The 26,887-nt window shown below is 36.6% G+C and overlaps 1 protein-coding gene across 1 annotated transcript in view; it reads right to left on the reverse strand.

The window, feature by feature from the left end:
- LOC109088227 (sodium/calcium exchanger 1-like) overlaps nt 1-26,887 on the reverse strand; it is a 73,520-nt gene that overhangs the window by 21,312 nt on the left and 25,321 nt on the right. Inside the window, exons 3-5 of the mRNA XM_042760837.1 lie at nt 15,968-17,065; nt 14,385-14,648; nt 13,744-14,228 (exon numbers count right to left, since the gene is read on the reverse strand). Of these exons, the coding sequence (XP_042616771.1) occupies nt 13,744-14,228; nt 14,385-14,648; nt 15,968-17,014 (1,796 nt within the window). The 5' untranslated portion in view covers nt 17,015-17,065. The remainder of the gene's footprint in view (nt 1-13,743; nt 14,229-14,384; nt 14,649-15,967; nt 17,066-26,887) is intronic.

Here is a 26,887-nt window from a genome sequence, read left to right on the forward strand (position 1 = left end):
CAGTATGACTGTTTCATTATCTCAGTCTATGCAATGTGGAAATTGAAAAATCTTGCTTATTTCAAACCCACAGCAAGAGAAACAAAGAGGAAGAGATGAATTGGCCTCAATATCTGCAGAGTATATAGCCCCCTTCCTCTTTTTCATTAAAGGAGACCTATTATGCCTCTTTTCACAAGATATAAAATAAGTCTCTGATGTCGCCAGAGTGTATGTTAAGTTTTAACTCAAAATACCTTACAGATAATTTTTTATAGCTTGTTAAATTTGCCACTTTCAAGGTATGAGCCAAAACGCACCATTTTAGTGTCTTTCCCTTTAAATGCAAATGTGCTGGTGCTCCGGGGAAGAGGGCGGAGCTTCAAGAGCTCAAGCTCCCGCAATACCGGTGCTAGCCTTTGCAAATAAACACTCCACTATTAGTATAAGCTTGTTATCTTTACAGAAAAGTCAGTCATCTGATTGTACTGTGCATAAATAACACACTTTATGAATTACACAGACGGGAGAACGACGCAATAAAAAATAATGAGTTATTTTTTATTGTGCCATGCTCCCATCTGGGTGCCATCGCATGCTGTTACAAACTTTATAAGCCCCACTTGTGATTATGAGCTTGACTAATTCCAGCGGTCGACTTCACATTGCTTTCATATGCTATTTTAACTCCCACATTCCTATTCACAATCATTCTGGTAGCACGTGAAGGTAGCATCAGTGAAAACAGACCGACAATGGTAGCTTTAGCAACATTAGCCTTACAGAGTGCCAAGAAGCTCTTTCAGAAAGGCAATTTGGAAAACTAACGCGTAATACTTACTTCTTCTGGAGGTGTAGCTGGATCACGAAAAGTTGGCACTGCTTCATCCTTCAGGAGCACCTTTTGTGCAAAACCTGCTTTATACTGACAAAATTATATTCACAAAGCAGTCCAGTGTAAATGATTTGTGTAGACATTGTGTAGAATTTCGGTAGAGTTGAGGGAGCATTTTCTTCAAAAACACAATTAATCCACCTCGTCTTCAGTGGCTCAGATTTCGGGAGTAAATGGAGAGAGCTATGTGGATTCAGACATCCAGCTACAGAACACCTAAAACGCTTGGGAGACATTCTCGTCAGTACAGCAATTTTGCATAATAGGTCCCCTTTAAACTTTATGTGTAATCTCTTTATGTGAAAAATTTGTTTTCCATCCCCTCATTTGCCATCTATTATCTCCTGGTTCTTTTTTCTCCTTGTCTAACATCCACATCAGTCTTTCTCCTCTTCTTTCATGTCATTACCTATTTAGCTTACTTTGAATGTTAAAGCTAATTTCCCACCAATGTGCCACGAAGGACCGCTGGCACTTTTTAGAAGTTGAAGGTGACTGTGTGATTGGCTGAGGTCTATGGGATGACAGACCAGCTGCTGCCAGTCTGTCAAAATCTCCTAGAAACACACCAGCTCATGGAGCCAACATTTGGCATTAGCAGCTGGTTTCCTGCATATCTCTATGTGTCTTTTTCTTTCTGTTTCATCTTACACCAAAGTCAAACCTTAAATGTTGTTCATGCTTCTGTAACACCTTAAAAAATCATACACAACATTAATAATAATAATAAACAAATAAAACAACAGAACCCGTCACCCAACAATCCTGCTAACATCAGGGATGTTTGTGAACAATAGCCCAGGCCACTGGTTTCCATGGCAGCAAGGACACCCTAGTCAGATAAGACAGCTTTTGACGTAAATTAATGTGGTAAAAGTCTTCCTCTTACCTAATTCCCTCTAAGATGGACACATACTGCCCAGAGAAAATGACTTCTTTCATTAATTGGTAGACAAACCTGGCTATGACTGAACATGCATACCCACCACATTGTGTGTTATTACTGTTGTTGTATATTGGTATTTGTATTGTATACTGTTTTATGCATGCATTATGATATTATTATATAATGTAACCCTATTGGTACCATGTTTGATATCAAACAGAGATTTAGTATAAGCTGTAAACCCCATTGTAAAACAGTGCAGATGGTGATGACTCCCTTTCAACTGTTTCATTCATTCACCTGTACTTCCCCTTTCTCCCTATGTATGTATGTGTGAGTGTGTGGATATGATTGTTAGACTAGCTATGCGTTTAATTAATAAAACTTTTGTGCACAAATTACATGAGTTGCTGATTCTGTCACTGCTTGCACAAGCCGATCAAGCCGATCTTGCTACATGATCAACAAGCCGATCTTGCTACATGATCTAATGCATTAGTACTGTGCCCACACAAATATCATTTGTGAAATTGATATGAAATTACACTGAATGATCGCTGAACAAACAGATTAGTTGAGGGTAATATTAATTCTACTCTTGGTGCAATGTGTCTGGCTAGTTTTAAATGCTCAATTGGATTTCAAAAGTAATGTAACAATAGCAGTCTTCCTACAGTATTGGTATTAACATGTACCGACTCAATTCAATCTACATACCGGACCAAAAGGTGGCTGAATTCAGACTATGCACTAATGTGGCTGCACATGTGTCAAAATGTCCATATCGACAAGATATTAAAGTAAGCACCATTGGTTTGAGCCATCTATCCTGGGAGTTTCCTTGTCTATGGCCTAAAACACTGGGATTGTATTGTAAATGTATTTTCTATCAGTTGTTTTCAGTCTCTTGTCTTTCACAGACTAAATCTCAGCATTACAATCTGCTTACAAATCTCCTAAAACATTCTCTCAGCATCTCTTCTTTAAACTGTTGGACTGGTACTTAGCATACTGATAAATAATTCTTCAATCCAGCAGACAGTGTTTTCTTTTCTTTCACATTGTGTCATCTCACTCTGTGTTCTCCCTCACTGTTGCACCTCTTCCTGTGACATCTCTCTTAAACATAGACCAGAACAGAAGGACTCACTGTCACTTCAAGTTAATCGTCAGGGAACGCCTCAACAACTTGTTGTCTTTGCAATGCTAATTAAGCCACTTCCAATTTGGGAGTGGAGGATTTAGATGACAAACTGAAAATGGGAAAAAACTAACTAAGGGTAGGTCATCATCTAAATTCAAACAGAGCAAAGTTAAACAGAGCACAGGTTTAGAGTTTTGTTCTATAATCACAAACCCACTATCAAAATGAAAAACAAAACAACCTGAGTAATGAAATAAAACTAATCCCAAATCATAATCACAATATACGCAAACATAAATTTAGCTAACAAGGGTCCAGATTAGATATAATAAATGCTCAGGATACTCTCAAAGGGGAGATGAGACTTCAAAAAGCGAGAATACGAAAGAGGTCATTATATGCCCCAAACTAAATGAGGTGTCAGATGAGAACAGGGGTGTTGAAGGAACATTAACACTTGGCATTCTGGGAGGTCAGAATAATGTCACCTTATTGGCTGCATTTTAAGTGGGTGTGATATACACAGCATGCTAAAACCTTTGTTTTAAGCATGCAATGAAATATTCCCCTGATAATCAAGCATTTGATGCACTGCACAGACAGATTGCATAAGTGACATTTACTGCACAGACAGATTGCATTAGTGTTTAATAACACAGGGGTGTAATACATTTTAATTAGATTCAACCTGTCGGAGCTGATAGCTTCGTAGGCAGCACTCTGACACATAGCATGCTTGTGCTTCGACATACCTGTTCTTGGTCCTTTCTAATTCATTATCTTTCTTTTTCACTTTGATTCCTTTCTGCACATTCTGATTTGGTGCTCAATATTTGTTTATTATTATTATAAATATTGAAAACAAATGTGCTTCTTAATATTTTTTGGGAAACCAAGAAACTTTTTTTTTTCTTTTTCTGGATGTTAAGCATTTATGTAAAATATAATCTTTTTTAACATTATAAAAGCCTTTACTGTCACTTCTGATCATTTTTATATATGTCCTTGCTAAATAAAATGATTCATTTCTTATAAAACAATAGACTTTCATTGTATGATCAATTTTAAAAAACATGTCTTTGTGTTAACTTAAATTTAGAATAAACTGGGATGAAAGACACCGTCAGAAGAAGAAAGAGCTCTTTCAACTTCTTTTCATGTTGCAAGTACTGTACACTCACCATTATTGGCCTATATATCTACATTTATTTTCTGTGTTGCCATCTCAACATAAACCAAATTAGTTTTTGCATTTACTTTAACAAACTGGCACAAGTGGTCGTCTTGTCTCCATCACTTAAAAGTACACAATGGATCAAATCACTTTAATTTAGATGTATTTCGATAACGTCCAATCAAAGTTTTCGTGCATTGTATGCCAGTTTTACTCATAAACTTAATGCAGCGAGGACTTTACTGGCATGTGTGCTGGTGTTGTGCATAATAAGAGATGCTGAGCTGGGGAGAAGGTCTTAGCCCTCTGTAGAGGCTCCAGGGGCCTGAGAGAGCAATGAGGCAGTCGTGAAGGCTCTAATCATGGCTGGGACAACAGGCCTGCAGTCTCCCTCTGCCTGGACATTTGCCCTGTAATTAAAGGGCTCCATAGTGAGTGAATGTGTGTGTTTGGGCACGATGGGGGGGTTGGGTGTCTGCAAAGAGTGTACTGTATGTGGATGTATGAAGCCAGGCTATAGGTGATGTAACCAATCACCCAGGGCCCTGGCATGCTTGGGGTATTTCTGTTAAAAAAGCCCAGAACAAATGAGTAGATACAATATCTGACACACAGATGCTTAAAGCTAAATGTAGTAAGCAGCGTAATGCGACAATACCTGTTTCATCTCATTGCTATGCCATACACAATCCAAGTAGTCAAAGTATAAAGTCCAACTTAGTATTTGAATGCTCATGGACTTAATTTAAAATATAAAACACAATAGTGTGACAAGAAAAACAGATAAACAGCTTAAATATAAGCAGCAAGTAAGAAACAAAAATTCTCCTAATGCACTATAATTTATCCATATTATTAATGCCATGCTAAAAAATGCTGAAAATGACAGAAAATCATCTTTATAAAGCTTAGCTTGGAGCTATTTAGTCTTGTTTGTTTACTGTTTAAAGCACTTTTGCATGGCAGAAACAGTCAACTGCCGATATAGAAACACAAAGAAGTTTCATAAAAATATGAGCAAACTAAGCAAACCAACCTTTTTTACAAATTCACAAAGAAAGAATATGCTTATCATGAATCCAAGATAGAAAAACTCAAAGAAGTTAACCCTCTAAAAAAAGTCATTTCATTTTTGAGTGAACTATCTCTTTAAAGATTATAGATGCATGACCATAACAGTAAAGGACAATGTGGCTCTATCTGCAGTACACAGCTTATCTTACATTGCACCTTGAAGTGAAGAAGAATTAATTTGCTAAATTCAAGTAGCTTATGACTGACTTTTTCATAAGTCAAACCATTTTGCTGTTTTTCTGGCTATATCAATCATGCACACACTTATGCTCACATATTATTATGCAGTGCAGTCCTTCTGGAAGGTTCCTAAATTACAAACAAAATTTTCTTTCAAGTTAAGGCCATTACAGCTCCTGTATCTAAATCCCAACTATCTTCATAGCACAATTAGAGGAAATACAGCAGACCTCTGTATTTTAAGTAATGTGGTTTTAGATAGCCGGTAGTAGAAAGAGGTTAGGGCAGGGTAAATGCATGGTAAAATTATTGACAATGCAGGCACACTGATGATAAGGCTCTGTTGCAGCATAAAAGTTAGATATACCACCAAATTAACATCCACACACATACTGAGAGGCAGAAAGGCAATTAGTGTTTATTATCGTTATGTTTCTGTATTTTCTATGATGACTTGCCATAAAGCAGTCAAATTAAACACGGGATGCTACTCTCTCTTTTACAAACATACACACACAGACAGATTCAGAGCTCCAGATATACGTGACCTGACACTGAGAGACAGACATTGAGAGTGAGTTGGGAATGTTTTTCTCTTCTGTCTTTCCCTGAAAAACCAAAGGAATGTTGAAAACTGTGACTGTACTCTCCAAAAAAAGAAAAAAAAAACACATGAAATCTGAGAATTAAAGGGATAGTTCACCCAAAAATGAAAGTCTTCTGACGCCATGAGCTTGGTATCGACAAAGTTCTGTATTTTAAATTTATGTTAAGAACAAGTCAAGCTAAATTTGATATCCATAATTCAGGATGCATCTCTTAACTGATTGCTATGTTGTTTCAAACTAGCATATTAAAATATATATATATATATATATATATATATATATATAGTATAATATCATATATATATATATATATATATATAATAACTATCCCTTTAAAATAAACAACAGTAATTATGACATAATTATGACAATTATGACATAATTTCCATTTCTAAGTGAACTATCCCTTTAAAATACAACCTATAGCTTACAGTATTGGAAGAAAGTGTAAATGGCAAGCAGGTTTTTAATACCTACACATTACAAAACTGTAACAAAATCTAAATGGCAATAATGTAATAAATTGCAAACAGCAATCAGGTTTATGAGCCTGACACAGGAGGAATCTGACTATGCAGAACCACTGTCACATTTGAAGAAGAGGCAAGCATTACTTGGTTGATTTAGAAAATATTCATTAGAAAAAAGAAAATCTTAGTAAAAAGACAGATTGTTCGTAAAATTAGAGGGTTGATTTAGAAAATATTCATTAGAAAAAAGAAAATCTTAGTAAAAAGACAGATTGTTCGTAAAATTAGGAATACAAAGAGACAGGATGGGGAGACAGGTCATATGTGTGTACACATATTTTGAGAGCACTTCTCTGCACCTCATAAATTCTTCATGAAATATGAGCAATAAATCAGTGTCAAAGTGATGAAATAACATTAAGGTACAGTCCTCAGTATATCGTAGCATGAAGGTAACAGGCAAAGACACATTCAGCCACACAAAAACTAATCCTCCAGACGTCCTTGTCTGTCTTTATCTCATCCATGTCTTCAATGCTGACCCCTCTCTGTGTTTCATTTATTATGTGTTACCATCTCTTCACTAGTCCACTGGTGTCTATGTCTATGTCAAGCTCAGGGCACTACAGAGTTCCACTGGCGATATACAAATATTAACCTAGCTGAAACTCTCTCTCTCACACACATGCAGACACTTACATTAGGTTGGAGTGGAGCGATATACAATGCATGAAATGTGATACATTCAGAGAGATTGATTAAGTGAGTGATTATAGATTAATTAAAGGCTAGAAGACAGAACTGAGGTTTGTATTGAATAACAGTACTAAAGGCATTATTAGTAAATGTGGGGAAATATGGAAAAAAAATGGGAAAGAATGAGAATGGACAAGGAGGGAGAGTGAAACCCTGTTGGAAAATTTAGATAAGTGGTTTCTATCTGGTCATTTATGGTGATTTGCTGGTTAAACAGCAGGACTACTAGCTGGTGGATTTGGTTTTACCATTTTAGACCATCTTGCTAAGGATGGTTAAGACTAGTAGGCCACCTTGCACCAGCAAATAAACCCAGCTTCCATGTCCCAAACCCCCTCATGTTCTGTTTTCAAGCCATTTTAATATCTTGTAAAACGTTAAAGGATCAGTTCACCCTAAAATGAAAATTCTCTCATCATTTACTCACCCTCAACGGAGGGATAAAAATCAAATTTTCATAAACAAAGAATTTTCATTATTTTAGAGGTGTGTGTTATCCCTTTAACATTTTAATATGAGACATCTCAATATAAAAGTAATTTTGTAAAAGGGTTATGTCCCTTGCCATACTGTTATTCCGTGTGTTTCGGTGACAAAACCGATAAAACCCATTACAAACGAGGAATTTGTTGCATCCAGTGGGGACATAATTACTGATTATAATGACTTATACTGTGTTTTTACGCATTGTGTTGCATATCGTGCTGCATAAACATAAAGCCATGTCTGCACTTGTGATCGGAGAAACAATAAACAACAAGTGCTTCTCTACACTGCTCAAAACTCGCGTTTGAATCATCAGTGGCAAATTTTTTAAATATGTTATGTTAAACATACTTACATGCTGTGAGTCAGATGCACCAGACTGTCCTTGCAAAGTTGGAATTGCCCCACTTTATAGAAACAGCCTTTGTGCCACAGACACATTGTAGGCTACTGGTTCAGGAAACAGTCCTCATCCTCCATAAAATATGCTGCACACATCTGAATATTTGGGTTGAACTGTTCTGGAACAGTGTTGTAAATACAACTTTACCACTGCTTTCTAGTTGTGTCCTCTTTCGGAAGTCCAAACAAAGTAGTTTCGCTTTCACAACGAAACACACAGTGTCTCCACGACATGGTGGCGGCGGCAACAGCGAGAATAAAAGTTATGCCTTCTTTCTTTGTGTGAACATTTGGGTGGCGTTATGCAAATCTTCCCACATCGTGACGTAGACATGTGGGGGCATGTTAGAATTAGAGCCCTGCATTACCATAAATGTGTCAGGGGAAAATAGTAAGGAGATATTTGAATTATTTACTAATAAACTAGTGTTTTCTGTACCTTTAGAGAGAAGTGCATCTTTACAGATTATTATGATTATAATGAAAGAGATTTTGTTTTCGATTTGTTTTATTTCATTAAGTAGTCATTTAAAGCTTTCTATAGATATATTTATCATGTCTTTGAGGCATCTATTCACTGAGTTTTGGTTCATTTTTGTACTCCTGTTAAAGAGGAGACGGCAGAAAGCGCATCATGTTTGTTTTCTTTATTTTATAAAAGCACAACATTTTGTTTATATTGTGAATGCACACAAATAAAAGTAAACCCTTTGCAGTTACGAATGATTACTCTTACCTTTATGAGCAAAAATTACGGCGTATAAAAAAATGCAAGTGATCGTGCTGACGCCTCCATGTCCTGCAAAGCGTCTCCGCACAAACTACTGGATATAGTGCACATTTATCTATGTTTAACATTTGAACATTGTTATATGCTTGAACTGTTTTATATCTATAGATTTTATTTTAGGCAAATCGTAATGACTTGGGAAGGCTAAATTGATCAAACATAGACTCACTGTCTGCCGCTGGCCGCTTGGTTGTTACTTTAAATAAACTAAAACTTATATTTAACGAACAAAAAATGTTCCAAACATTTTTCTAAATTAGCTTAATAAAAAAAGTAAATGAAATATAATCACTTTGCTATTACATACAAAACTGAACTATTTTAATAGCTGAAACAGTAATATAAGCTGTTTAGGGAGAAGGGGGAAAAAGACAGGCTTGGGCCGGTAATTCTGATAAGCTGTCAGACACGGGCCGGGCCAGGGCCTGAGCGTCTCGGGCCAGGGCCGGGCTCGGGCCTAAATTTGAGGCCCGTGCAGGGCTCTAGTTAAAATGAGCTGTTTTAGGTAGGCATGGTTGACTCTTAACTTTTATAAAGAATATCTCTTTGGATTTGAGATTTTAGTCTTTGCAACTATACAGATCTTCTTTATGCACCAAGAGCTTGTATCACTCCAAAGAGAAAGGAAAAATGTAAATCGCATCATATGACCCCTTTAATATGATTATAAACTTGATGACACACTTACACCATTTCCTTTAGGAATGTTACACATAACGACCATTACATAATCCAATAAATGTAAACATTCTCAGATTCTCTGAATGATGTAGCAGTACGGCCCTATCAGTTCGCTATTTTAATTTATTTCATTGTATTTTTCTACTACGTGTTTTTGCTCAGGTAAAAAACACTGCCTACTTTGTGGTTATAAAGCCTCAATAATGTCTGTCTGCTGGAATTTGATTGGTCAGATGAACATTAAAATTAAATGTGAAATAAGAGGTTATTTTTGTAATCATTATCACTACTTTTATGAGGGTTAAGCTGGTATGACACGGTTTTTCCTGCAGGAATGAGAATAAGAGTGAGCTGAATTGAAAAGGAAAAGAGAGAGGGAAGACTGTGGACTGAAAGAAGGGAGAGAGAGTGAGACAGGTCCCAGGGAAGCAGAGACTCAGCGAGAGGGGAGTGTATCAATGCTGAAATACAGAACATTGCTGATTATCTCCAGCCCTCCTCTGTTCATCACAGACCCGTGATGTGTGAGTGTTAGTCTGCTCTGTGTGTGTGTGTGTTTCATTTTGTGGTAGGTCTGCTTGCTGTGTGCCTTGTTGTGAAGCCTTATTGGATAGTAAATTAACAGAGACGAACCGTAAGAAAAATGATATAAGCCATTCAATTTGTTCTCTCCTCATGGCTGATCTCTCTGAATTCAAACCAGGAGACTATAACCACCCATTTTTCTTTTCAGTAGTTGATTCATAAATAATTACACCTGTTTCCCCAAGCCATAAATATTTTTGGAGTGAACCTTTACAATTATTTTTGAAAATATCAATCAATCAATCAATCTCTATCTATCTAATCAATATCTATCTATCTATCTATCTATCTATCTATCTATCTATCTATCTATCTATCTATCTATCTCAGAAAATGTTATCTTTTTACTTTTGCTTCTGGGACTGAAGGACTATCACAATTTCTCTTATATTCATTTTGGAGGAGCGATATTATATGTGACCCTGGTCCACAAAACTAGTTACAAGTAGCACGGGTATATTTGTAGCAATAACCATAAATACATTGTATGGGTAAAAATTATAAATGTTTCTTTTATGCCAAAAATCGTTAGGATATAAAGTAAAGATCATGTTCCACGAAGATATTTTGTTAATTTCCCTCTCAGAAATAAAGGTACAAAAGCTGTCACTGGGGCTGTACCTTTTCAAAAGGTACACTTTTGTACCTATTGAGCTTTAATATGTACACTTTAAGTACTAATTTGTATCTTTAAGGTACCAAAATGGACCCTTAAGGTACAAAAAAAAAAATACACAAAAGGTACAGCCCCAGTGACAGCTTTTGTACCTTTATTTCTGAGAGTATACTGTAAATATATCAAAAATGACATCATTAGTAATATGCATTGCTAAGGACTTCATTTGGACAACTTCAAAGGGGATTTTCTCAATATTTTGACTTTTTTGCACCCTCAGATTCTAGATTTTCAAATAGTTGTATCTCAGCCAAATATTGCCATATCCTAACAAACCATACATCAATGGAAAGCTAATTTATTCGGCTTTCAGATGGTGTATAAATCTTCATTTTAAAAAAAATTACCCTTATGACTATTTTTTGTCACATATTAGCTTCCGCCACAAACTACTGCTGTTACATCGAGCTTGAATGACACAAAAGTTAAACAAAGACAGTTGCATTACACATCATTCCATGCTTGCTCAATATGAAGCCAACAATCATACATAGCCTGAAGTCATTTACCAGCATTACCTTGAGGTTAAATGGACTCACAGAAAGAGGTCACCTCACAAGGACACCGCATAAGCACTTATTAAAATTACAAATGACTTGCTTCTTGCGTCAGACCAAGGCTGCATCTCATTGCTATAGTTTACTTGATCTTAGTGCTGCATTCGACACCATAGATCACAACATACTCATAGATCGATTACAAAACTATACAGGTATTTAAGGGCAGACTTTAAGATGGTTTTAGATCCTACCCGTCCAATCGCTACCACATTGTTTATTTAAATGGGGAGCCATCTCATTTATCACCAATAAAATAGGGAGTGCCACAAGGATCTGTCCTAGGTCCTCTGCTATTTTCAATATAAATGTTGCCCCTTGGTAATATTATTAGAAAATGCGGGATTAGTTTCCATTGTTATGCTGATGATATTCAACTATATACTGTATCTCAATGAGACCAGATGAAATTTCTAAATTATCTAAGCTAACAGAGTGTGTTAAAAATGTAAAAGATTGGATGAACAATAATTTTCTCCTGTTAAATTTGGATAAGACAGAGATATTACTTATTGGAGCAAAAAACAATACACAGAATCTCGTAGATTACAATTTGCAACTAGACAGATGTACTGTTACTTCCTTTACAGTCAAAAATCTGGGTGTTATATTAGACAGCAACTTGTCTTTTAAAAATCATATTTCCTATGTTACAAAAACAGCATTCTTCCATCTTAGAAACATTGCCAAGCTACAAAACATGTTACCTGTTTCTGAGGCAGAAAAGCTAGTTCATGCATTCATGACCTCTAGACTGGACTATTGTAATGCACTGCTAGGTGGTTAATAAACAAGCTACAGGTAGTCCAAAATGCAGTGGCTAGAGTCCTGACCAGGTCAAGAAAATATGATCATATTACCCCAATTTTACAGTCTCTGCACTGGCTACCTATTAAGTTCCGTATCAGTTACAAAATATTATTACTTACTTATAAGGCCCTTAATGGTTTAGCTCCTGCATACCTAACTAGTCTTCTACCACGCTACAATCCATCATGCTCCCTAAGGTCACAAAACGCTGGACATTTGGTAGTACCTAGGATAGCAAAGTCCACTAAAGGAGGTAGAGCTTTTTCGCATTTGGCATCCAAACTCTGGAATAGCCTCCCTGATTCAGACACACTTTCTCTGTTTAAATCTAGATTAAAAACACATCTCTTTGGCCAAGCATTCAAATAATGCATCTCATAATTTTGGACTGCAGTTATATCTGATCAAATGCGCATTATTATTCTTTAGCTTCGGTTTAACTAATTAATTTTACTTGGTTGGAACAGCAGCTACACTAATTATGTCTCTATTTGTTTCTCTGTTTTGCCACGGGATTTACACAAGCTTCAGTCTGGATCCAGAACACCTGAAAAGAGATGATGCCAACCCCTCAGAGGACCTCAGATGATGCTAACCCTGAAACAACATACAGAACTACCACATTTTGCTATAAGTTTGATTGCATCATAAAATAATTGCTGTTAATAGTGTTCATCGTTTGTTTGATTACGTCTTTAATTGATTTTTCCGTACATTTCTGCCATATGCACATAAACTGACAGTCACCACTGATAAGCTACTACTAAATATTGTGGAAACTTAATTTTCTGTAAAGTTGCTTTGCAACGATTTGTATCGTAAAAAGCGCTATATAAATATACTTGAATTGAAATATACTTGAATAAGCATTTTGTTAGCTGTAGACTTTCACAACCATTACCTGAACACTTTAATTTCCCTTTCACCCACTATTTTATACAGTATATGCCCTACATACCTGAGACATATCAAACTGCCAAACCCAGTGTACATATTCCGAACATACTACAAAAAAAGTTGACTTCTTTAGTCTTATACAGTAATTAATGCACTGTAGCACATATGTACACACAATCATTACGAAAGGCCTGTTTCATTTCACTGCTGTGTGTGAATATAACTGCAACAGCGAGTTTACAGCACACATAGGCGAGAGTGCTGTAACCTGTCAATATGGCTGCCACTCATGTGACAAAGATGCAGTGTGTGTGAAACTGGATAAAGGCATACAATCCGTATAAAGAAAACATCTGCCTTGACTTGCTTGTATTTACCTCAATGGCAACAAATATGTGGAATGTTCTTGACATTAAGTCCCTAAAATGTATATGAAGAACAAAATCACAATGTTCATATTTTTGTGTCACTGTGTTCTTTCAAATTAAATTGCCTTGAAGTAAGCTGTCTGACATGCCTGAGAAATCCAAACACAGACAATCTAATAACTATACTGTGGGTCTAAAAGCATTTTCACTGTGAAGCTTCACTCAAGCGGGACAATCCTAGGACGGAAAGAGCTAAATAAAGGCAGCAGAACACATGCACACATTCTCACACACAAAAAAGCATAAGCTGACAGAAACCTCTTACATTGTCTCATCGTTCTGGAACTCCAGTTTTCCAGACACTTCCTCATAGTCTTCCCCTCCGTAAGCTGTCCCATCCACTGTATGGTACGGTACCGCCACCAGACCACGTGCTCCTGATGTCCTCAAGACCTTAACCTGCATGATGCCGATGCTTTCACTAACTCGCACCAATTCGCTTTCGAATGTGAAAATTCCTGCGTGGTCATCATCGTAGACTGTCACAGTTGCTGTGTGGGCCTCACCAAGGGCTGCGCTTGGAGCAGGTGCTCCAGTCTCCAAAGTAATAGGATGTCCATCAGCCCACCCCACTATACGGGGATTGCTCAGGCGGACATAGAAGTATTCATCTTCCTCAAAGATGTCATCATCAATAATGCCGACGGTGATCTCTTTAATATTCTCGCCAGGTTTGAAGACGAGTGTCCCTTCAGCAAATTCATAGTCAGAACCGGCATTGGCTGTGCCATCTTCTGTGTGGTAGTCCACCTGGAGTTGTGCATGAATAAACATTTAGAAATTGTCATTAAATAAACAGACAAAAATCTGTTCCATAATTTCCATCAGCCAAGATCAGACAATAAGTTTAAAAGTATCCTATTCCCTATTAAAACAAACAAACTGAGTATTTGACTTTAAACTCACCTTAACAGTGCACCCAGCATCTCCTCCATGCCTTTGCACAGTAAGTTTTAAAGAGCCACAGTTCTCAAAGCACTGGTAGAGGGCAGGTTCAAAGTCTATTCTTGTAACAAGAGGGTCATCCTCTTGCTCCCGAGGTTCCCCACTGCTGACCACTTTACGTGCCTGATCCGCTGCGTGTTTCTTCAAGATGTTCCCAGCACCAATCATCATTCTTGTCGCCTGAATGCGGTAGAAAGCTCTGCTCTTCTGCTGCTGTATTAAAACCTGAAAAGTGAAGGTTGAGAAAATCTTCTTTTTTAATTTGCAGTTTAGTTGCAGAACGATTTCTCAAGCTGTAAAATAGCTATTTCAAATTTGCTGCATGTACATTCTGAACTATGATCACCAATAAATGTTTCCTCTGTTTGGATAAACAGGTGGTTGTGCATCCAAACTCACACCAATAAGCTAGCCAATAAGCTACACTCTTCATTTAACTGGCTGACTATTGTGTATAATGCTACAACCTCATTACTTAGGTACAGTCTGTTAGTACAATTTTGCAACAAAATGTACAGGTGTGATTTCATTTTGAACTAAAGATTTACACATCATTTAAAACATGACATTTGTTGCTGAAATCTAAATTTTAAAGTACATGTGCATATACTATACTCAAACAAACATAAACAACGTTTAACACAGCAGAAAGACAGTATTTACATATTTTGGGAAATCTACGGATAGTTTACTTATTGTCTCTGCATTCTAAACTGGGAGAGCAGGGGAGAGGGGGGCACAACCTAACACAGGGTTAGTTATAACACACATAACACATGGTTTAATAGTTTCTACACATACTAGCACAACAAAAATACTATTATTTTAATCTCCAATCTGTTATTTAACAGGTCTGATAGTTCCTCAATGCTTATCTAACTAGTAGAAGACTGAATGTTGTGTGTTGTGTTCACTTCTGTGATTTTCTGAATGTCTGGATGTGTTTCTAAATCTGCCCACATTGTTTTTATGGTTTATAGCTGTGTTTTGTTTTGTTTATTATCGAACTCCAAAATGAGTATATTTTAAAATGTGTATATTTGAATTATTAAAAAAGTGCAATTATTTTATATTAAAAAGTCAATCATTGTATTTTATTGACTTTTTTAATAGATCAGGTAGAAATTTTAACTGTTATATAGTTGTTACAATGTGCTCCTCACATGTTACAAAGTGTCCCGCCTATAGTGCAAGTTTTCATATTTAACTTCCATTCTTTCTGGGTAAATAAAGAAAAAAGTATACACTGTATTAATGAAACAAGACCACATGTTTTTACTAGACTTGTGAAATTAATGTGAAAAAATAAAAGGAAGAAAAAAATACTCTGAACTCCAAGTGTATTTACATTATATACATTTCTTGCTTCAATAAAGAATATACACAGCAGGTTTAAATGAACTGGTCTGCAACAAATGGAACTCTATGCAACTTAATATATATTAATATATTAATACAACTAAAATAAATCATATAAATGTTATAAATTATTAAATAATTACATTTAAAAACTAAATGTGTTAAAAATGTGATTATTTTTATACCTGATAGTTGGCCATCTCTATGAGCTGCTCCATGTCTTTGTCAGGATGTCTTTGCTTCAGTTCCTTCAGAGTTCTGGCCATGTCTCTCCTGGCCTCCTCCTCTTGATTATGTCCACCAAGCCCACTTTCCCCTCCTAACATTCCGTCCAGATGTGTTGTGATTCCATCAATTTCCAGCATGTCCATCTTTGTGAATCCTACCTCCTTCCCAACCTCCTCACCACCCTCGGACACAATAATTCCACGGCCCTTATCGGTTCGGTACCGTTTGTGGACATACTTGTAAAAGAGCAAACGTCGATCAGCAATCCAGGCCTGGACCACACAGAGAGGGAAGAAGAGGAATGTCAGCACTGCTTCCCACACTTCCACTTCACCAGGCGAGAACACAGAGAGGATAAGATAGAGCCAGATGTAGGCAAATATGCTCCATGCCGCAGTCACAAAAAACACCCGAAGATGTTTGACCTTCCGTCTTTCACCTTCAGGTACCACATAGACACAGAGGCTAATGATCACAAACATGTTGAACGCAGCACTTCCCACGATGGTGTTGGGACCAAGAGTACCAGCCTCAAAATTGTGCCCACAGACCTCAATGACTGAAAGCAAAATCTCAGGTGCTGAGGAACCCAAAGCCATGAGGGTCAGATTGGAGACAGTCTCATTCCATATGCGAACTGTTGTGGTGACCGTTTTACCATTAGGTCTCTTTGTAGTGATCTCCTTTTCTTGAGAAGTAATAACTTCGATGGCAGTCATGAAGCGGTCAGCAATTATTGACATACCTAAGAACATGTAGACTAGTGCCACAAGGTACACAATGGCACGGGCCACTTTGTCACCAACTGAGGGATTCTGGGGATTCCACACTGGTAAAAGGACCCCCTCTGTACACACGACATTATAAGAACAGTTGGAAGTAGACTGGGCTACATCTTGGGAGTCAGCTTGAGAAGGGATGGAGAAAGACAGGAGGAGGATGGGGAGGATCAAGGAAATGAAGGAGAAGGGGATAAGGCGAGATGAACTGAAGGACAAAGGCATGGTAAGGTGGGGGCGATCTGTTTATGGAATAGTTCTCAAACTTCACACCACCTGAGGAGAAATAGAGAGACAAAAAGATACAGTGAGTGAATGTAAGTTGGTTTTACACTCTGATATACATGGTATTCATATAAAGAGATTGGAAAAGAAAATGAGATGCTGAAAAAAAAAAGTTTCTCCATCTTTTTCATCCCATAATTTCTTTCATAATTTCTGTTCGTTTCTGACCCCCTCTACCCAATCCACCCTTTCTATGGTGGAACATCAAAAGTTTCAGCATGCCCAACACACCCCAAAGTCCACTGTTCACAACCTACAATATTAGATAGTCAAACAACAGTGGTCAAAGTTAGTGGTCAAACAATTTTTTTTTTCTTTGACCAGTTCTTCAACTTTTACCATTGGTAAGTAAACACATTAAATCTTAATTCAATAAAAAAAAATAAATAAAACATTAAAAACAATAAAAATAAACAAAAATACCAAAAAAAACAAACAAAAAAAAAACACACAAACACATATAAAATCATCAGTAAAGTCAACAATAAATTATGATCACTGTGTTAATAACCTGATGGACCAACTTATGAGTGTGTAGGGTGGGGATGTCTGAGCATGTTTACAGACTGAAGTCAGTAAGTCATGCTTAGATCTGTAATGTATGTTTGTGTGTGTTTGTAAGAGACACAGCTTGAGTGGAGAGTGCTGGTGTTCCTGAGCTTTCTAATGCTGAGAGCACAGTGCTGACTCAGGACACACACACGCACACACTGACACGCAAGATAAATTAAAGAGATCTTGCAGGCTGTGTAAGTGTACTTGAATGGAAAGGAAATAGAACCTTAAAGAAGATTAGTTGGGTAGGTCATGAATGAGGGGGTGTTTCTTCAACCACAGGCACTTTTGACTCTCTCGACTTTCAGAAAATAAACTATCTTAGAACACACTTAGAACACACGTAGAACACACTTCACAATCCCACTAGTTGTTCACTAATATTGTCCAACAACGGACATAATTATTAATTAAATTATTTACATGTATTGTGTTTAATAACTTCCTGTGCTGGAAATACACTTTGCTGTAAAATACGTTTTATCTTTTATAATACATGGCATCAATATGATATAGCATACTATATATCCGGACAAGCCTATATATATATATACAATATATATATATAATATATATATATATATATAAGATTATTTTTTTTTTTTTTTTTTTGCCCTTCAAAAGCTTCGCCTCATTATCCGTGCAGATAAACTTAAATGGCCATGCTTTTTGTGCCCTAGAGATTAAATACTACTTATGTCCAACAAACTGTCTATTTAGTGCTTTGGGAAATCCAGGTACTCTCATATTACATTCCATTTTGACAGGGTTAAAAACACTGCTCGAGTATTATCGGCTTCAGCTTACTAATACTAATATTTATCCACTTTCACAGACTAACGCCATTCCAAATAACCAAATACTTTCAGTTTTACCTGAGCTGATATATTAAATACAGTCGTGGCCAAAAGTTTTGAGAATTACAAAACCAGCCAAGATCCCATTAGGGATGCCCTGGGTCATGTACAATAGCCAACAGGTAAAGGTTAAAACCAGCCAAGATCCCATTAGGGATGCCCTGGGTCCTTAAACGTAAAGCTGATTCATAAATAATCATGATTCATGAAGGAAAAAAAAGTTTGAAAAGTAGATTTAGAAATAAATCTACTAATCACAAACCCCCAAATACTAATCCCTAACTCTATTCTTAACCCTGACCTTAACCTTATCTTACTGGTGCATTGGTAACCTGATAAACAGCATTACTGTCCAGTCATGTTATTTTCTGCAGTCTGAACTTTTCTGGATTGGAGACTGAGTGATTGAATTGATTGAATTGGTTGCAGGGGTGGTGTTCATGCTTTTAACTTGCATTTATAATTAGCTGTATATAGAAACCATTTAAAAAAAAAATGTGTCAACATTTAGATAAGTAAACATCAGTGTGCAATATTCATATTCAGACTATATAAAATGCCGGTGGTCAAACAACACAACAAATTTTACTCTATTGGGAAAATAAATGTGTTCTAATAACAGGTTAAAGCCACAATGAGATTTAGCGCTACAATAAAAGTGTAATAGCATCATAATTTCTCTCACAAATCTCAGCATCTTGACATAATAGTAGTTTCATGTTTTCATGTTTCATGTTCATACTGGTAGATGCAGCATCCTTTATAAAGTTGATTCAGTTAGCTCAGTTATGGCTTACTCTTTATGTCTAGTGTATGCAAGTCAGTTGGTGCATTACGTGTTCCTAAAGTTTTGTTGTGTAAATAGATGAATCTTACTGTGCCCTCACTATGGAAGGGTTGACATCTTCTCAGCATATGCCTCATTACCATCCCACCACATGTCCTGTCTGCCCTTGACACACACAAACACAGACTCACACACACATGGGTGCTGGAGGCCACGCACTTTATCTGTTTTGCACCTCTGCTAGACACACTGGGGAGTTGAACACACTGTTGATTCCCTCCAAAAAATTTTTCAATCTTCTAAAATATGCAGACAGACACAGCCAGACTTTGAAAATGCAGTCATATCTTGCCCTCTCTTCCTTGAAGAAGCTACTGTGCAAAGTTGAGGAGGCCAAATATAGCACCTGGTGTTTTCAATGCTAGTCAGATTCGGGCTTGGATCTGCAAGTATGATCTTCCAGGCCTATCCACGGGTGTTCTATGTTCCACTGCAACTGTATTTAGAGTGTGGTTGGGTTCAGAGAAATCTACCCCCAATGAAAGGGCTGAAGTTTAACCCAAAGCAGGGAGACATAGGCTGAATGGTGATGAAAAGGACAGAAGGGTGGAGTGTCTGTTATAGTATAGGGTTGTCCAAAATGATTACTATATGGAACTCCTTCCAGTTTGAAACAGTCCCATTTGGTATATTTTTTTTACCATGCTTAAACTAGCCGCCAAATTTATAAAAATATGTATTTTGCCTTGAGACATCTTTTTGGGTAACTGATAAATGAATTCGGTTTTGAAAACTGTTTTATACTAGAGAGCACAAAACATGGATATGAAAGGATATGAAAATATGAAAAATAGTGATTTCTTTAGTTGGCAAATTGATGTTAAATGTTTAATTGGATGCTTACACAGGGTAAAGTGCCAGCAAATTAAACAGTGCCAAACACTTGTTTATTTTACCAATACACCGCTGGGAACAGTTAAAAGACACCAGGCACATTCCATTTAATATTATACAAACATTGTATACTCAGAACATCATTCAGTGTATTAGTACTGAGAATGTACTTTTTCTGCATATTCCATTTTTATGCCAGTAGGTGGTGACATCTTTATAAGTGAGTCATTGAATTATGCATTTAATTGATTGCAACAGCACAGATTCATTATGGTTCTATGATTTCTGCGATGTGGTCAGAATTGCGGAATCCAGTTATAAAAATTGAATTTATGGTATAACTTGAAATGTCACCAAATCTGGCAAAATTTGGATGAAAAAATCAAAAGTACGGTTGTAATCTTAAATGATCAAATGTGTCTGTGAATATTAAACTCTAAAAAAAACAAAAAACAAAAACAATAATAACTGCTATTTAAATATGAAGTATGCATGTTCTTCATGTCCTTGTTTGAATGAGCAGTGTATTTTAATTTTTCAGTGTCATCTAAAAAAATCAGGACACTCCAAAGGAACGTCATTGTAACGACATACAAACTTCATAATCACGGGAAGAAGGAGGTGGGAACCAGTGGACATTCAAATGAAACTTTAATAATAAAATAACATAAACATTAAAATAGCACGACAGCCCCTCATGGGCGACTGCCGCGCACAAACACAACCAAAACCCAAAATAAAACCCAGGCCTGGTCCTCTCTCGTCCTTCACTGTCGTCGCTCCTCTTTTGTATCCTTCCGATCTCCTCCGTGGGACTTGAGACCGGTGAGTGGAGCAGGTGTCACTCATTTCCAAATCCCTCCACCGGCCTCGACCCATTCCCACGGCTCTCGGCCCCACCCCACTCGTCGTCACAGTCATCTCCACAGCTGCTTTAAAAAGGTAATTTAACAAGCCTTTTACCATTTCATTTGATAAAACTATTGTTAGATACACACAGCAAGCCAAAGGTATTCACTACAAACTGCCAAAATAAAAGTTTGGTTTAAACCTTTCGCAAGTGAGTTTAAAATATACTAGCTGAGCCCCCAGTGTGGTTAGAGAGTTTGACTCCTAACCCTAAGGTTGTGGATTTGAATCTCGGGCCAGCAATACCACGACTGAGGTGCCCTTGAGCAAAACACCAAACCCCCAACTGCTCCCTGGGCGCCGCAGCTTAAATGGCTGCCCACTGCTCCGGGTGTGTGTTCACGGTGTGTGTGTTTGTGTTCACTTTGGATAGGTTAAATGCAGAGCATGAATTCTTAGTTTGGGTCACCATACTTGGCTGTATGTCATGTCATGTCATATTATGAAATATCTGATATTCTGATTCTCAAATATGTGTAAGTAAATGTATTTGGTAGTTTAAACACCTTTATAATGACTATGTTAACGGGTGATGGGCGCCACCATGTTAGTTCACGCTGAATCCGAGCTGCAGAATTTACCTCTCCTCATGAAAGACATTAAAGTAAGTTTCCAGTGAACTGGGAGAGGCTACCTACACAATGTTTGTATGATATCAATAAAACATGTCGTCAAATTATAATTGAATGGATTATTATTGCCACTTCCATAGATATGAGTGATTTTAGAAACTATAAAATTTGCTAGTATTCATGTGTATTTAGAATTCTGAAAACTAAAATAAGCATTATATTGTTGAAAACACTGAAAAGTTGTGTAAATACATATAACAAGCGGGTGTGTCTGTCTCTGGCTCAGCGACAGGAAAAGCGCGAAAGCAGATTTGAATTCAGCAGCTGATCACGTGACGCACTGAATGTTCTTATGTACAGCGCTCTCTCCACCCTCAATACCACGACTTAGGTGCCCTTGAGCAAGGCACCAAACCCCCAACTGCTCCCAGGGCGCCGCAGCTTAAATGGCTGCCCACTGCTCCGGCTGTGTATTCACGGTGTGTATGTGTGTTCACTGCTGTGTGTGTGCACTTTGGATGGGTTAAATGCAGAGCACGAATTCTGAGTATGGGTCACCATACTTGGCTGTATGTCACGTCACTTTCACTTATCACACCGGTGTGATCGTATGCTCCAGGGACCAGCCTAGACTGATCACACCGGTGTGATTGTACTGAATTGTACTTAAAGGCTTAACTGGAAAATTATGACACTTTTTCACATTGAAATTATATTACTATTGAAATATATTGCTATTCTTAATGTAATACTAACAATAATAATAATAATAATTTAATAATTTTATTTATAAATTACTTTTTAATTAATATTGCAGTTTTTGTAATTTAAACATAAACCTCTTTTGTAGCACTTTTTTCCCCCAAAAAATTAAAGTAATTGTTAAAAATGAATTTGATTTCATTGTAAATGCTTAATTGTTAAAGTTTTATACATTCATTTGATTTTCTAAAAAGTAACTAAATAATAAAAATTTTTTAAAATGTTTATTATTTACAGCTAGGACTGGGTATCGTGTTCAATACTTTTTAGGCACCGACCGAATTGCCTCGATATTACTGAGTATCGAAAAATATCTTGTCGTTCAGTACCAAATTTCGATACCTAAGGGCTTAGTCTCTTCAACGTCAGTGAGCCAGTAAGCGTGCAGCATGCGTGATGTGCCTAAATCATGTGCTGGTAATTGGCTCTGGTAAGACATCAAGGAAAATGCATATTATGTGAACATTCACATTGTACCATCATGTTACACAAGACAATTTATACAATTTTAACTATGCTTTTCTTCAAAACACTTTAAACCACCACTGGTGAGTGTTTGTAATAACCTCCGATTGCGATTTCATGAGGGTTTTGGTCATATAATGTTGCAGAAATATGTTATTTGTAGCCTTTTATATTAAGATAATTGCTACACCTGCTTAGCATTTCTCATGTAAACATACTGTATTGTTATAAAATTTGGCAGAATCGCATGAAAATCACATACAAAACATATACTGTCGTAATCGCATATTTATTAGCTTCATGTTTCATCCCTGTAAATTTTTTGTCTGGGATTGTAACTCATGTTCGTCACCGGCGACAGGGCGGGTTATGAACGTGTAATATGATTGACATATGAGCAGCGAATGAGCTTCCTCTGAGTCAGAACAGTGATCGCAGAAGAGAAAACGCATGCACACAGCACTAGAAACAACTAATGCAGATAATCAGATCACGAAAATCAGTGAAAAGTGAATAGAAATGATTCTGTCTAAGCTATGCATTTTAAAACAAAAATACACTAGTGTAAACGTAGCCTAGGGACATTAGTCCAAGGGAAACCATCAGTGAAGAGAGGGCTTGTCTGTCTCCTGAAAAAGCGGACATGCTCATTTATTTTTGAAGAACTGCTGAGTGATTTAAAGATCTTGAGCATGCAGCAGTGAACCGCAAACTGAAAACTGTTTGAACTTTATCAAAATTATTTACACTGATTTATTGTGTTTGTTACATTTTGTTCATTTGTGCAGTGGCTCAGAAGATGAGTCTTTGAGTCAGATTTTTTTTTTTTATGTAATATTTTAAATGGGTTTCATAAAATTGGTATCTAAAAAAGGTATTATTCAGGAGCTTGTATTGAAGTCAAGGTATCAGTATTGGTATTGATGTCAAAAAAAATTTTTACGATACCCAGCCCTATTTATAGCAGCATTACATACAGTATTTAATAAAAAAAAACTATTAAAAAGGAAGTAAACACTGTAACCAACAGGGCACTCAGTATTCTGGGAAGTTTGTGTGCATTGGGAATCATATTTTTCAAATAAAGCAAGGGTAACACTCATTTTACATACAGCACACAGAGAAAATGACATGAATATGACAGTGGGCAAATGCATAAAGCACAGCATAATTTGAAATCACAACTTTAAAGTTTAAAACATTCAATTCACATGGACCAACCATCACACAGAGAACACACGATCATGCTGGATAAAAGTGCACACTTCACAAGATCTCATAGCTGGATTCAACTAAGTTTGCAAGGTTTGTGAAATTAAATGTTCATTAGTCATTCAAAGATTTGTTTAAATTAACGTATATAATGCGTATTTGCCGAATGCTGATGGAAAACGAGATATTATAATGTTTGCCTTTCTATTACTAATAATATAAAAGTAATCATTATAATACTTTCTGTATACATTAATTCCTTTGTTTAACCATTCTATCTGATTATTAGACAGACTTCTATCCTTATTAGACAGAACTGTTAAAGGGATGCTCCACCCCAAAATAAACATTTTGTCATTAATCACTTAATTCATTCAATCATTAATCACCCCCATGTCGTTCCAAACCTGTAAGAGCTTTGATCGTCTTCGGAACACAATGTAAGATATTTTGGACGAAATATAATGGTCTTCTGTATCATCCGCGCCACAAGGATGTGCTGTTTTCTTTCAAATCAAAGTTAAATATACGTAGAAACAGCGAAATCCTTGTGGGGCGGATGATACAGAAGAGCATGTGCAGCATACGGTGATATGGAGAGACACAGAGGAGACTGTTGACAAAGGAATTGTAGAATAAAGTCATTATTTTTGTTTTCTTTGCTTTACAAAAAGTGTTCCCGTCGCTTCATATAACCCAGATTGCACGTCTGATGGCAGATGGAGTATTCTGACAACGACTTTCATACCTTTTATGGACCTTGACACTGTTATTTACTTGGCAGTCTATGGGACATTCACCTGCCTCCCGGTTTTCATTCAAAATATCTTAAATTGTGTTCCGAAGACGAACAAAGGTTTGGAACGACATGGGGGTAAGTGATTAATGACAAAATTTTCATTTTGGGGTGGAGTATCCCTTCAATAACTACAGGAAACAAGAGGGAGAATGTGAGCTTTCAAAATAAAAGTCCCACATCGAACACATCGGCCAAGCAGAAAAAACTTAGCCAGTGCTGATAAAAAATGCCAAATATCGGCCGATATATCCTTGGCGATATATCGGTCGACCACTATTAGTAATCACACAACTTTTCACCTGCACGAAGTGTTTGTATACAAATAGTAGCTCAAAAAGCAGAAGCTGGTGCTTGCAATGCCAAAGTCAAGGGTTTGATTCTCAGGGAGTGCATAAACTAGTAAAATCCACAAATCTATAAATCTTTTTAAGCCCTACTACAAATATTTCACTCTTAACCCTCAATCGACCCTTTAGTAGGGTTTACGTTTTTGGTCCTTGAGGTCAGATAGACCCCAAACTTTTACAGAGTGATTGCATAAGGAAATATACATTTTTTATATGACAAACTATATAACTTTTTTTTATTTACTTCTCAACTATACATTTATGCTGTTTTTGTGGATATTTGGTAGCTTTTTACCTATTTACTGCAAAATTACTCAACTACGCCATAAATTGGCTTAAGAAAAATTATTTTTTTTATGACTTAAATAATGACCTAAATTAAATATAACAGGTTTCTAGATATTGGGCCAAGAGTAAAAAATATAGGAAATACACCATCTGCAGGTTAGAGGAAAAACTTTAGGAATTACAGTTAAAGAAAGAAAGTGCAATGACCACATATATCCAGCAGAGGTCCATAGGGACTCATTCATTTTTCTGTTCAGTTTCAAGTCAAACTTCTCCTCGAAACTTTATTACATATATTTTGTGAATATATATTTAAATATTCTAAAATATCTTAAAAATCTATATTTTGTCAAAGGTTAGAATTTGTTGTCTGATGTCTTTTGAATTGTCAGCTTATGCAAATTATGTTACATAAATTTGCAGAAATGTCACACTCTCCCTCTCTGTGTGTGTGTGGTGTATGTTATGCCTGCCCCTTCACATTGTTGTGAATTTATGTTTTGTGCATCTTATTTGCCAACATCTAAAAAATGCCCTGGACACCTGTGTGTGTGTGTGTGTGTGTGTGTGTGAGTGAGTGAGTGAGTGAGTGAGTGAGTGAGTGAGTGAGTGAGTGAGTGAGTGAGTGAGTGAGTGAACATGCTTGTTCCATGTTGCATTTGTGCTTTCTTACCAGTCCTTTATTTATGAGTGTAAATGTTCATATTTATGCCAGATTTGCTGATTTTATATGCCAATTTCTATAAAAATGCTCTCTGTTGCAGTGTCACACACGTGTGTGTGTTTGTGTGTGTGTGTGTGTGCATGAGATAGAATGTCCGTTCCAATTTGCATTTGTGCTCTAGATCCAGGCATTTATAAAAATGCTAAACATTCCAGATTTATACTGGGTTTACTACTTTTTTTTGACAAATTAAACTAATATATATATCATTCTTTTGTTCTTTTTTTTTTCACTTTCCCCATTCATCAATCTGACCCCAAGGACCTTAAACAGTCACCTTTACAACAACCAAATCAAGTCTAGCTTTATTGCGTGTGTTTAGATAGATTATTTAGGAAAAGTCACAGAATCGCATGGCCCTGAGATGTAGGGAACACTTAAAAAAAAATAATGAAAATTCTAATGGGGTCAGCTGGAACCAGAGGGCCGATTAAGGGTTAAATAATATGAAAATAAGAAGGGTTTACAAATCTATAGTATTTCAAAATCTGACAGTCTAGGATTAATTACGTTAATCCAGGTTTTAGAATGACACTGGGTTAGCAATTTCAAGTGTGAAAAGCCCTTAAGTTTCCCTATTATCCATTAATCCTGCAAGGGTCCCTGGAGTATGTAGTCCTAAGAGAGTTTAGCTGAAATCCA

This window comes from Cyprinus carpio, chromosome A7, assembly GCF_018340385.1.
Source record: "Cyprinus carpio isolate SPL01 chromosome A7, ASM1834038v1, whole genome shotgun sequence".
NCBI lineage: Eukaryota > Metazoa > Chordata > Actinopteri > Cypriniformes > Cyprinidae > Cyprinus > Cyprinus carpio.